We start from the raw sequence: 13,978 nt of genomic DNA on the forward strand, positions 1-13,978 counted from the left end.
ACTTTCAGCAGGAGGACTTGACCGTCTCAAGCATTTTAACCAGCCTGGGCTCTTTGAGATTATTCCTTTAGCTTTGCCCTTGCTAAAGTTTATGCAATAAAACCAACACATTACAGTTAAAGTAGAAGTTGTGGATATTGATTCTATGATTCTTTACTGGGAGGAAGAAGTAGGTGATAAGTGTGCAAAATATTGTCAGCTTAATAAAGGTTAGCCTAACAAATTGTAACAGTTCCTTAGGGTCTTACTCAAGACCCCTAAAATCCAATCTAGCACCCTACCAGATGATTTAGAGGAGAGCTGTCGTTAATGGGCGTGGCTGGTGGCTGTATCTGATTCAAAGGCTATTCATGTCCTGTCCTAAACCAGAGGAAGCAGGGTGGGCGCTCGGACTTATGCACTAGCCTCTTTCACACTGCCGTTTGCATGCATGGATCCTGCGTCAATTCTCCGGACCCTCCTCTGTGTGAAAGTTTCAGATGTGGCGAGTGATGAAATTTCGTTCCGCCGCTGATCAGCCTCTGGAGGTAGTATCAGGGCTGCGTTATTGGTGAACCGAACCAGTGTGAATGGATAAGCCGGGGGCGTGGAGCGAGGGCGTGTCCATCGTACAGTCTGATAACTGACTCAACATAATAAAGAGATATTTCCCACAAAGCAAGGTTACATGACCAAACAAAGTAACGTACAAACTGTAACTGTCGTTGGCAACTTATATGATGAAAACAAATACCACAGCTGTACGTGGAGAAGCGTTCGTCCTCCGCCTGACTTCTCTGCTCAAAAAACAGCGTCTTCCACCAGCAAAACACTTTAACTCACCGAGTGTTTGTGATGAAAATAAATCACCGCGATCGTCAGCTCTCCTGACTGAGACTTAACCAAACTTTCCCCCAGAAAACAGCCTCCATCCCCGCGAGTGGGTCAGACGGCGTCCAGTTTACTGATGGTGATTATGCAATTATGTAATATAGTGCAAAAAACGCAACTTGGTCACTTTCCACAGGGCTTTCCACTAAGACACAGACTAGCCAGCCATAATACATAAGTAGCCAGCCGGGAGGGGGGGGGGTACGATCTTATATACTGGTCTTAAATGTAATAATAATAATAATAATGTTACTACATTATTATTATTATTAGCCTAAGTGTGCCTGCAGAACAGGCAGCCTATATTAATTTCTCAGACATTTGCTCTACTATTATTATTATTAATAATATTATTATTATTATTATTATCAGCATCAATATCTACTCTATATATTATATTATTATTATTACAAAATATCGCATCTTCTTTTATTCATTAGTGTAACTAAGTATGCCAGACGCTAATGCACCAATAAAAACTGTGATTTGCGCACTGAAAATAATAAATAATAGGCTATACAAGCTCACATAATATTGCATCGTGAGGCGTTCTGGGCTTGTAAATATCTTATTGTCGGTGCATGACACCTTCACAGTCTGCAGTGGTGGCTACACAATTAAACACTCAGTGAACGTTTCTCCCTTAGCAACTAATGAAAATACACTCTTAGAGTCCGTTTGGTTTCATTTGTACAACCGACAGTGTTTTTTGATGCCAGCACGTGTCGCAGGTATTGCTAAATGGACGCTGGAAGAGAAGAGTGGATTACCGGTGACAAAATAAGCGTATTATGGTGAGCCCTGCTTCTCGCCTCCGACGGCCGACACACTGACTCCGCTGAGTGCGCGCGCACACACACCGCGTGTCGGGGCCGCGGATGAGTTTCTCTCCCTTGTGATCAATGAAGTCGGCGATGATCGGAGTAATTTGTGATTATTATCAGTACAAGCACAGCGAATCACAATTTTAATGAGTGCGGTTCAGTTTGACATTATTGTCAGTCTGTTAGAAAAACATTTAACTTTATTAAAATCGAAAAATAATAGTCATTAAAGTAGCCGGCTGGAGTTAACTGTGTAGTCGGCTATATGGCCGGCAGCCGGCGCTTGTGGAAAGCACTGTTTCCAGGATGTTTGGTGGGTCAGGATCCAAATCACTACACATTATAACAGCATCCATATGATTATAAACTATCTACGGGGTTATATTAACGGGGGAACATCTGGGAAACACACACTCATCATCATGACGTGAACCTTCACGCCTCTTTAGGAGCCTCCTTACGCAGCGCCTGCTTTCTGTGTAAATTACACGGCGGTTCGTCTTTAAGGCGGAGATGCTTCACTCTGTGTGAATCACCGTCTGCGGAGAACTGGCGAACCACCGCTCTGGAGATAATGCGGTGCCACTGTGTAAAAAGGGCGCCGTTTGGCTCAGTTGGTGGGGCGCGCATCCCATGTGCCGAGGCTCTGCGGCGGACCTGGGTTCGACTCCCGGCCCAGGTCCCTTTGCTGCCTGTCTCTCCCCCTCTCTCTCTCCCTCTTTCCTGTCATATCTTCAGCTGTACTATCAATAAAGCCATAAAAGGCCAAAAAAAAAAAAAAAAAAAGGGCTAGTTAGAAGCTAGGCAAGTATCCTCCTTACCAGCTTAAGTACCCCCTGGACAGGGGTATACTCGGGATCTAACAACTTGTGGATATCTCTGGTTTGATGATTAGTATAAACATTTGGGATAATGTTACACAACTCAACAAAATCTCATTGTTTTTTAGAAAATCTAATGCAGAATTATATTAACTTTCTATTAGTAACTTAGTTTAGCCAAACCAATGAAAACAATAGTGTAAACACTAATTAAACACAGTTTAAAACAACTTTGATAACAACTGTTGGACTTAATGATATCTGGTTTTACGAGGAGTTGCAGCCTCAAAGTGATAGTGACATTGTTTTAAAGCACTTTTTTACTTTACTTACAGCAAGGTGATTAAGGGAGTTTTACTTTTTAAAATAAACCAGCTGTTAACTGCTGCTAACTACAGCCAACTGTATTTAGCTAGTTAGCTCTGTCATTCTCCAAGCTAGTGCTTCCATTAGGCTGAGATCTGGTGTGTCAGGAGACAAAAAAAATACTGTTGTATTTTTAATTCCTTGTTGTCGAACTGATCTCTGTAAGAGGCAGTGTTTGGTCCCACTGTCATGTTTGTTACTACCCAATCCATTCATAAGACTCCTTTATGTTGTTGGTGGGTCTCACATCATGGTTATGAGGGTATCATGTCAGTCTTATGCACAACGTTTCAACTCAAGTGTTAACCATTTATTCTCTTCAAATGGAAGTTGCTGTAGTTTACATACCAGTCACATTGATATTGAGCCCTGAAAGCTCCTGGGCCCTCTTGATATGTTCCTTGGCTGGCTGGTACTCATAGTATGTCAGACTAGTGTAGACACACTCCAGGTGCAACTGTATGGCCAGGTTTCTCTGCTCCAACAACAGAGACTGGCATTCCAGCACTGTGAAAGAGGAAAGAAAATGATTTTTTATCTACATCACTACCCACATCTAGTAGCTGGAAGTTTGTAGTTTTATTTTCCTAAAAGAGATAAGAAAACAAAGAAATACATGCAGATGATCAACAACATCAACATCACTTATTAACCCAGTTAACTACGTTTAAGTTTTTCATTACTATCAACATGAAGCACAACCATATTACACCTGCTCTACAGCTCTATTAATTGTTATGTGTATGTAATATGATTTTAACTGTAAGACTTGATACAAGCATGCTCCCAAATGTATTCCATAGTTTGCCACAAATTTTTTCAATTGGTGTAACAAGCCCATACAAAGTTCCTTCACTGGTCATTTTCTACTTCCATCTTTGCAAAGTAAAGACATAAATAAATCTTTCATAAATCCCTCACCTTTATTTTTTGTGAGCATTGAGGACTTAACAGGACACAAACTTGTTTAAATATAAATACGTGGATATTTGTGCACATTTCAGGGAGATGTTCTCTTCCAGGGGCAGATTGGAAACTATGGGCAGACTGGGAATTTGGCATCAGGAGGCTTGGCTTAACTTCAAAGTGATGAAACCAATTTTCAAGGTTTTCCTCAACATGTTCATATACTGAACTAATTAACTTTTCACCTGGCTAAATTTAACTTTTTAATCTTTTTTTTTTGATAACTTCTATTTGGAGGCCAGGAGACTTATCAAACATGAAGCCTGGGGCAGAGTGGACAATTTATACTTGAGTAAGAATGTCTTGTTTCAAATTCACAAGTTTCCAGTCCTTTTAACTTCACTGTGGCAGAAGAAGCAAATGTCATAACTATTCAGGAACACATAAAAGGCTACACACAGGAAATGCATTAGGTTATCATGGAGATCAGCTCTATGTGTGATTAGAGAAGAGCAGTGGAGCCAAGTTGACCAGAGAAATGCACTTCTGGAAGGTTACCTAGCACTGCATTTACATTTTGTTTTGTAATTTTAATGTACTGAGGCAGGTCACACAAATACTGGTGTTGAAACATGCAGCATTACTTTTTTAGTCTGACTTTCTAAATAAAAGGGGAAATTCAATAATGAAAAAGTACTCAAACTCAAATGTATGTGTGCAAGGACATCAACATCATAGTGCTCACAAACCTTTGTCCATGCTGCTGTGGGCCAGGGTGAGGAGCTGCTGGGAACACGCCTCCAGGATTTGCTGGTGCAGGTTAATGTAGCGCAGGGTCCACCAGGGCAGCAGCTGAACATTCAGATGAAAAAACACAACGAAAAACAGAAGAAACACACATAGAATGTCAGAAGTAATTACAAAACTTTACTTACACTGAGATAAGTTTACACACAGGTGGACTCCATTTACTAATTAGGTGACTACTGAAGGAAACTGGTTGCACTGGATTGTATTTAAGGGTATCAGAGTGAAAGGGGGTGAATACTTCTGCACACCACACTTTTCTGTTTTTTAAAACCATGTCTTAATTTCCTTCCACTTTACAATTATGCACCACTTTGTGTTGATCCATCATATAAAATCCCAATCAAATACATTTATATTTGTAGTTAAAACGTGACAAAATGTGGAAAAGTTCAAGGGGGGTGAATACTTTTGCAAGGCACTGTTCCTCATATTCATTACCTGAAATGTTGTTATCATAATGTTGTGAAAATGCTGGAAAATGCTTTCTGCACAACGATAACTTGTATTTAGTCTGAATATGCCATCATCTACAGAACAGTTGTGGTTTACATCAACTTGTAAAGAACATGTATATCATTACAGGCTTCAGTTCCAGTGATTTCTACAGCTCTCATTTTTATTTGATGGAATGAGTGGAACTACTATGTCACAAAAACATGCATGAAGTTTAGTTCAATAATGAATTTTAAATGGGTCAAAAATATATATACAGTAATTCTAATATTTGGTTATAAGCTTCTTATATTCTGGTTTAACACCAATACAATACCTTACTACTTTACTTTGACTTTGGCAGGGAGTCATGCTATGCGGGGTCCGAGGTGAAATCTGAACAAGTGAGTCTTGAGTCTTTTGCAGAAGATGGACAGTGACTCTGAACCATGGCAGAAACATGGCAACCAACATCACAAAGAGGACTGAAGTCTCCTCAGCCAGTTGGAAAGTAGAAAAAGCCTAGTCTTCTAATTTCCCTTCAGGGATTAATAAAGTTATCTATCTATCTATCTATCTATCTATCTATCTATCTAGTACACAGCACAGAAGACAAAAATGACCTCCAACACTAACTTGATACTATAATGCCAAAATGTTCAATTAGTGACTACATTGCTGTTAAAGAGAAAACAGAAAACCTTACCTGGAGGCTTTCCATCTTGCAGGAGCACTTTGTAAGAACAACCCTGGCCAGAAGGAGGAGGAAGGGGTTGGCAACAAGGCTGTACACTGCCTCACCATCCAGGAGCAGGCTGGAGTGCATCGCCTCAAGCAGGGTCTGTGGCTGCAAACCAAAGATATGCTAATTTGACTTATGTCATTGCAACTGATATGAACAGGTTTCAGTAGCAGAGACTTAACCTTGAACATACCTTAGGTGTTACAATGTGAGTAAATATCATACATACACACATACAGTGTCTATTTATAAATAGAGTCGTGGTCAAAACCACTACACATCTACTTGTAAAGAACATGTTCATGTCCCAAGTGTCATGGACAAGCCCATCATATATTCTCAATTTAATATATACAATATAAAGTGAAATCTTTCAAGCTTTTTTTTGCTTAAATTTGGATGATTTGACTTACAGCTCATGAAAATCAAATATCCAGTATCTCACAATATTAGAAAGAATTACTGCATCAGTGTAGCGTGGCATGGAGGCGATCAGCCTGTGGCAGTGCTGAGGTGTAAAGGAAGTCCAGGTTACTTTGATAGTGGCCTTCAGCTTGTTTGTATTGTTGGGTCTGGTGTCTCAAATCTTCATCATGACAACACCCCATAGACTCTCTGTGGGGTTCAGCTCAGGTGAGTTGACTGGTCAATTAAGCACAGTGATACCATGGTCAGCAAACCAGTTACTAGTAGTTTTGGCCGTGGGGAACGGTGCCAAGTCTATGGAAGTTAAATCAAGTCATTAATCAAGAGCATAGATTTTCAGTTTGAGAGCATGATTTCATTCCTTTTCAGTGACACAGCTCCTTCGCGTGCTCAGATTTTTTCTCCTCATGCTCACATTTTGTGCTTGCATTTAAATTTCTTCTGCTTTCTTTCAAAATGTCTGCTTAAAGTAAAAAATCACATGCCTGTGTTCACATTTGTCCTTCTTGCACACAAAAATGTCGCTCGCATTCAAATGTGCCCTCTGCGCGCTCAGATCTAAGTGCACGCGCTCAGAACACACACCTGCTCACAGGTCAAGTTCTGCTCTCGGATCTCTCCTCTGCTCACAGATTTTTCTTGTGTATCAACACTGTCAACCAATAGAAGGCCGGCTACTGTTGACCAATCAGATTATACCCACTTCTTTGCGGATGCGTTCGCTGTACTTCAAGGAGCGTCTCATACGGACGGGCACTGTTTCTACCGGGTTTATCTGCTTCCGTCCTCCAGGCTGTTAAATGTGGTGGTTCCCTTTATTTATGACGACTTTTGGAATAAAATATCAGTTAATCAATACACGAGCGCCCGTGCTTTTCATTACAGTAGCTACATCAACATAAAGTAGAACAATAGCTGCTCTACTTTCGCCATATTAGCCAATAGCCAGTTACCCAGGCAGCGGGATATGTTATATAGTATAAATACTGAAGGGTTAGTATGTTTGTGATGATAGTATAGTGGTTAAGAATATCAATTTCTGCTGCTTTTTGCATCATGGGACGCTGGTTCGCATCCCGGCCCGGCGTACAGAGTTGGGTGTAAATGTACCGTATATTACCAAATAATAGCCGCATGTCAATTAACCGCAGGGTCCCTTTAAACACTGATGCAGGTGTATATTTTAATAAATAACCGCTGGTTCCAAATAAATGCTGGGTCTAATTCATTTATTCTTTTTTAATCAAGGAAGAAGACGTGACCACTGACACTGCACGTTTTTCTTCTTCGCCTTTTTCACGCGTTGTGCTGCTTTCTGTCAGTCAGTGTCACACTGATGATCGCCATGGCTCCGGTGCAGCAACAAAATAAAAAGTATGACTTGAAATTCAAACTTTCTGTCGTAAAATATGCAGAGGAAAACTCGGGAAAACCGTGAGTGACAGACAGCAGAGATGAGGAGTTTGCAGCGAGTGCTACATGGATGAATCGTTTCCTCCGCCGCAACTTGCAGGAGGATGCCAGAGAATTCACAGAGAAACTGGCGAAGTTTGTGACATTTTCATTCCGGATTTTGAGAGGAAGGAATTAAACGCCTGTCCCAAATAAACGCCTGGTCTGTTAAGTGATTGAAACAAATAAATGCCGCGGCTATTATTTGGTATTTTACGGTATGATAGCTCGCTCGGCCGGGGAGAGAGACATGGATCACAGTGCTCAGCTGCAGACACATCAGAGAGGTGACGAGACGCGACGCATCATGACTGACAGGCATCAAGGCCACTCAGCATTACCTTACTGACCCGCCCCCAGATATTTCATTCACAAAAACTGGGCCTGTGGCAATTCTGGACAGCTGGTTTTTTTTCCTTCTTCTTCTTCCTTCATGGGCCCCCTGACAAACGCTTAACAAGAGATGGTGGGTAAACATACGTGATTAAAAAGGTGTAATAAAAATACGCTATGATGATAGAGTATTTTTCATTCATTACACGAGCAAGGGTGCCGGCCGGGCCGGGATGCGAAACAGCGTCCCATGATGCAAAAAGTAACATGAACAGGAGTTCATAACCGCTGTACTATTATCACAATCATGCTCACATCTCACTATTTATACTATATAACATATCCCGCTGCCTGGGTAGCTGGCTATTGGCTAATATGGCGAAAGTAGAGCAGCTATTGTTCTACTTTATGTTGATGTATGTAGCTACTGTAATGAAAAGCACGGGCGCTCATGTATTGATTAACTGATATTTTATTCCAAAAGTCGTCATAAATAAAGGGAACCACCACATTTATCAGCCTGGAGGACGGAAGTAGATAAAAGAAGCGGGTATAATCTGATTGGTCAACAGTAGCCGGCCTTCTATTGGTTGACAGTGTTGATACACAAGAAAAATCCGTGAGCAGAGGAGAGATCCGAGAGCAGAACTTGACCTGTGAGCAGGTGTGTGTTCTGAGCGCGTGCACTTAGATCTGAGCGCGCAGAGGGCACATTTGAATGCGAGCGACATTTTTGTTTGCAAGAAGGACAAATGTGAACACAGGCATGGGATTTTTGAATTCAAGCAGACATTTTGAAAGAAAGCAGAATACATTTAAATGCAAGCACAAAATGTGAGCATGAGGAGAAAAAATCTGAGCACGTGAAGGAGCTGTGTCACTGAAAAGGAATGAAATCATGCTCTCAAACTGAAAATCTATGCTCTTGATTAATGACTTGATTTAACTTCCATACAAGTCCTCCCGGCAAAGGAAATCAGTCCCTCCACACTGTTTGGAGATGCTGATTTCATTTTCCAGCAGAACTAGTTACTGGTTTGCTGACCATGCAGTTTGAATAGTCTGGTAGATAAGACTGTAACCACAGTAACAACCACTGTATACAACATTGACTCGAAAAACAATTCCTCTTCCTTTAAAGCAAACTGAAATAAAGTCAAAGTAATCGTTTTATTTATCAGCAATTATGCTACAATGGACCACGCCATTCTTTTACTAAGCTGATGATACATGACACACAAGCAGAAGAGAGTGATGAGATGGTATCATACCTGAGAGGAGAGCAGCGCTGAGGGCAGCAGGTCCGACAAATTAATAGAGACTGGAGGACCAGTCCAGTTACTTTGGGCAAACAGGTGGAGACAAGAGACAGCAAGGGCCAATACTGCAAGCTCCCTGCAGCAAGAGGGACAAGACACACACTGAACTTAGTGAACAGAGACGCCCCAGAGAACCGCTGATGAAGAAGTCAGAATTCAGAAAACATTACATTCTAAAACGAAGACGCTCATACAAATGTCCCAAAAAGCACAGGGACAACAGCCTTTCCCACCTCCTACTTCCATCTGTGAGCAGTTAGTTGTTTTATTTTTTAAAACCTGCTTTGCTGCCTCTCTACTGAGTTGAGGCTGGTTCCACACAAAATCCAGCGTTGTGTTAACTAGCTGCGGGTGGTGCAGCGGTGTGGGAGTCACTCCATTTGTCTGAGGTGTTGTGAACTTTAACCCCAACCAATCAGTTTCCCAAAAAAATGAAGCTGCTGTGTTGTTCCTGGTACTGATTGTTTGTCCACATCAACAGATTGTAATAAAAGTATGCAACCAGGATATGAATCATATAGTTACAGTGGGTTTTAAACTGGGGCACAAAGACCAACATGTGTGATTGTGTTCCCTCTCCAGCATCAGAGTCCAGAGTCGAAACAAAATGTGTTTTAAACTGGTGCACAAGGCCAGACGGACCAAATACATATGACACATTACTCCACTGTACATTCAGTCATTCATGCTGCTAACCTGATCACCAGATCGCACATTTTCTGGACTCCTCTGACACAACCATTCAAAGAGAAGTGTGATTCTTGAAACAAAACTGTTTAACCTTAATTCCAGCTTGATTCTGCTGTACCATTCACATATATCAGTGTATCAGTGCATATACAATGTTGGATCTTTTGATTGCCATGAACAGTATTCCACATGCTGTGTCACCATGTTTATTGCTGATGCATTTCTCAATGTGTAAGGTCCCGTACATTTACATACGGGTGTTTGGTGTCGGTTAGAAACCGAGAGTGCCACCCTTTGAATCTGTTAATTTGAACCTTTTCAAAGCAAAAGTCGCAGGTCCAGCAGGGTGGGCCACACCTGGAGCGACATGCTGACAAAGGATCAGCGAACATCCCCTCCCCACGCTTTCCCTTCAACACCATCAGACTTTTTGTTCATCTCGTCATTGTAGTTTTAGTTAATTGCGGTCTGTAAATTGTCTGGTCTTTGTAGCGTGATAATACATGTTTTACTATGGTAGTTTGTGGTTTCTGTACATTTTCTAGTTTGATCACTAAATGTATCCAATTGTGCTTTTGCTTTACTTGAATTACGGTTACGATTTTTCTCTTATAACATACCCACTCTTGCCTGTCAGCAAGAGGTTTCACTGTGTTTTTCTTAGCTTTTATGAAAACGATATCAATAAACAAATTATTTTTATCTTAATGCCATTAGACCTATCTTAATGTAAATTATAGTATACACTGGATTCTCTGGACGCACACAAAGAGACAGTTCAACCTCCCTTAATGTTGGCTGCCAATTGTGGCAGTCTCTGATATCTGAGATGGTTCCTTCAGAGAAGAACTCATCTTTGTAACAAAGTGGGAGAAAATCCTGAATCTCTGTACAATGAAATGCAGATTGTCATGAAGTTAAATGGCCGAGTTGAGGGATTGCATTGCTCATGTAAAACACCAATGATTGAGATTTTGTGCACTGATGACTAGCTGAATGCTGAATGCTGAATGCGGTTTCCTAGACCCACAATGCAACTTCTATGTATAGGATACTGAGCTGATATTCTTTTCTTTCTGAAAATCTAAAACAAAACTGTGTTAAGAAATTCAATCATTCATAACAAGAACAGAGGCAGCGACGGGAGAATGAACAAACACCTGAGGACAGAACTGCGTTTCACTTTACTACCAACCCCAAACAGGCCTCACCAGGTGAACAGAGAGATTTGAATATTACAGTCTGACTCTTAACAATTTAATATTTCCATTTATTAACATTATATCACTGAAATCATAATTAGTTAACCCTGGTTTTAAAGTTGTGTCATCTCTAGATTTTCAATTTAAAAATATATTTTTTCATGTTTGTATAAAAGTACAGAGCCCTAGACATGACATGGTAAGAAAAAAATTAAATTAATAAAAACATTTATTTGACCATGTCATGTCTGGGGCGCCGTATAAAATAGATGCTCTTTGACTCTACTAGTGTCTAAGTGGGCTGGCCTGTATATGTCTTGCATGTTAACATCAAGCTGATGTGAGTGAAGCACAGAAAGCTAATGTACGTATGTAGTTGCACACGGAACTGTAGCTTCTAAGCCAAACCTTTCAAGGAGACTTGAGCAAAAAGCTTACTGATTATAAATTGAAACACACATAATTAACCGTTGACCGACTTCTTTGCAAAGCAACATTAGTCCATCATATCATTGCCTAATTAGCATTATCACCACAAGGATGTGTACAGGTGCAAGGGCTCACCTGCTGTTTGGCACATTAATATCATTTCTTTTTTTATTCCATCTCAGATAGGAGTCACTTTTTAGTGAACATCCTTTTTGAAAAACAAACAAACCATTCAGTGAACAGAGCTGGACTGTGGTCACAGAGAAAAGGACCAATTGGAGCAGGAGAACACTTCATCTCCCTCTCGTTCTTTAGTTTGAATTCCATAGTTTGTCCACATATGGTAACTTTCACATAACTCTTTTTGTGGTGGATTTACAAGTCAAGTCTTCAGCCATGGTGACACGCTTAAGATTTTGGAATAACTGGGATTAATAATAAAACTGACAAGTCACTCATCTGAGGATATTCACAATTATCCCCATAATAGAAATTCACCATGATCAACTTATCCTGAGTGTTTTTATATTTCACTGACTCAACAAACTGCTACAGCCAGTTAAGACACAATGGGATCAAAGTTGATTTGATATGTCCTTCCTTGACATCTACCTGTTGGTCTGGTCATTGCTGGCGCCAGAAGTCAGGTACAGCAGGGCCCGTCTTTCCAGGTAGGTCTCAATGTCTTCCCCCTCTCTGCAGCTGCCATCTCCAGAGAGCAGAGCGACCATCGGGGGGCTCAGCAGGACTGCCTCAAAGTTTCCCGCCATCAAGGACTCCAACAGAGAGCTCACCTCTGGATAAACACAGGTCAGAGCTCAGGGACACGCCTCTATTCACTTGTTTCATAAATTTGACACCAGGCAACCACTGAACAATTCTGTAAGGGAGTAACAGTGTGTCAGTTCTCTTTTTGTGGAACTGGCAGTCTGCTGGACAATAAGAGGCAGGGAGATCAGTGGGACGAGCAGCAGAGTGTGTCCTCTCAGCTGTCCTCCTGTGTCAGAGCCCACTGGGTGCCCTGCGTGTCCAACACAAGTCATTTAGCTAAAAGTCTACTGAAAAGACATTTTCGGTTACAAAAAAATTCAGGGCAGGAAACACATGAAAACAACGGTTACAGTGCACAGCAGCAGCCTGGAATAAACAGCCCGCCTGCCTGCTGCAGTGCCACAGTGGCCTGGGTCCAGCTTTGCAGGACATCCATGGAGGATCACATCAGGGAAATAAATACATTCACATAGACATGAGACACAAGTCCGTCTCTCCTGGGTCATTGTGCTGTTAAAGATGTTGTAATGAGGCAGACAGAGAGCTGTTTATTCAGAGTGATTAGTACCAACATGTTACAGTGACCTCATTCCATTGATCACTACTGACACTCACCTCTTCTTTATATGGTACTGCACATTAGAATTACATGTACACTGTTTATTCTTAATATGTATTATTGGTATGAACTTAAAGACATATTCATTCTTTTATCTTTCAACATTGAATCTATGAAACATGAGGTGATTGTTTTCCCAAAGGAATGAGTTTCTATCAAACAGCAATGTCCTCCTTCTTCCCTGTACAAGTATAAGCCTACATCTTAAAATAACTAACGTTAGGCTGTCCAACTGTCCGTCACTTATCTGCTGTATAATGCTCGTTACATGTGTTCTGTATATGTTGGCTCTGACGTTCCTTCCTCAGAGATTGTGACTCACATTTAAATGCACAGATTTACATTGACTCAGTACTGCTGAGGTGCTGGTTCCGGCCCAGCACTGCCACCATCCTCACAGGCTCTGAGCACAGCTTAGCCTGCTTGATGGTTTAAATAGCTGTGTTATGACATCTATTTTATCTTTAAATGGATGCTAGGGTATTTACCTGCAGTACAGAATACGTTCTGTTTCCATTCTGTTGCCTCGCTTGCTGTCAGAAAGCCTCGGAGGATGGAGAGCTCAACGTCCAGCGGCATCCCGCCTGTGATCGCTGTCAGCCCGCAGAATGAGCTGCTGCCTCCCGCCGGGACGCTCCGGGTCAGGCCGCCGATCGATGGCTTCAATTAATCAGACGAGTCGGTGTTTCAGAATCTTGTGTCACACGTTACCTTCCACCCATGTGTTTGCAAGATGCATCAGTAAGCAGCCATGAGAGATGTGCATTGCATTGTGGGAAAACTTACCAAGCCTTCCTTTCTTCTTCTTCTGTCGAATTACTGGGAGATGGCAAACAGCGTGTCGGTGCATGTCGCCACCCAGCGTACAGCTGTCAGTGAGCCAGGAAGCAGCTCAGCTGACCACACGGGGGAAGTTGTGCCACTAGAATACTTTTTTTGGACATGCTATATTATAAAAACAGTTCT

The 13,978-nt window shown here is 41.4% G+C and overlaps 1 protein-coding gene across 2 annotated transcripts in view; it reads right to left on the reverse strand.

Moving 5' to 3' along the window:
- ttc27 (tetratricopeptide repeat domain 27) overlaps positions 1-13,895 on the reverse strand; it is a 71,624-nt gene extending 57,729 nt beyond the window's left edge. The window contains exons 1-7 of one of the 2 annotated variants that reach the window (XM_030442148.1): positions 13,799-13,895; positions 13,501-13,672; positions 12,235-12,418; positions 9,254-9,377; positions 5,736-5,876; positions 4,537-4,639; positions 3,230-3,388 (exon numbers count right to left, since the gene is read on the reverse strand). In XM_030442148.1, the coding sequence (XP_030298008.1) occupies positions 3,230-3,388; positions 4,537-4,639; positions 5,736-5,876; positions 9,254-9,377; positions 12,235-12,418; positions 13,501-13,591 (802 nt within the window). In that variant the 5' untranslated portion in view covers positions 13,592-13,672; positions 13,799-13,895. The other variant, XM_030442147.1, reaches the window with a different exon arrangement.
- Between the last annotated feature and the right edge of the window lie 83 nt (positions 13,896-13,978).

This window comes from Sparus aurata, chromosome 15, assembly GCF_900880675.1.
Source record: "Sparus aurata chromosome 15, fSpaAur1.1, whole genome shotgun sequence".
In the NCBI taxonomy this organism is placed as follows: Eukaryota; Metazoa; Chordata; class Actinopteri; order Spariformes; family Sparidae; genus Sparus; species Sparus aurata.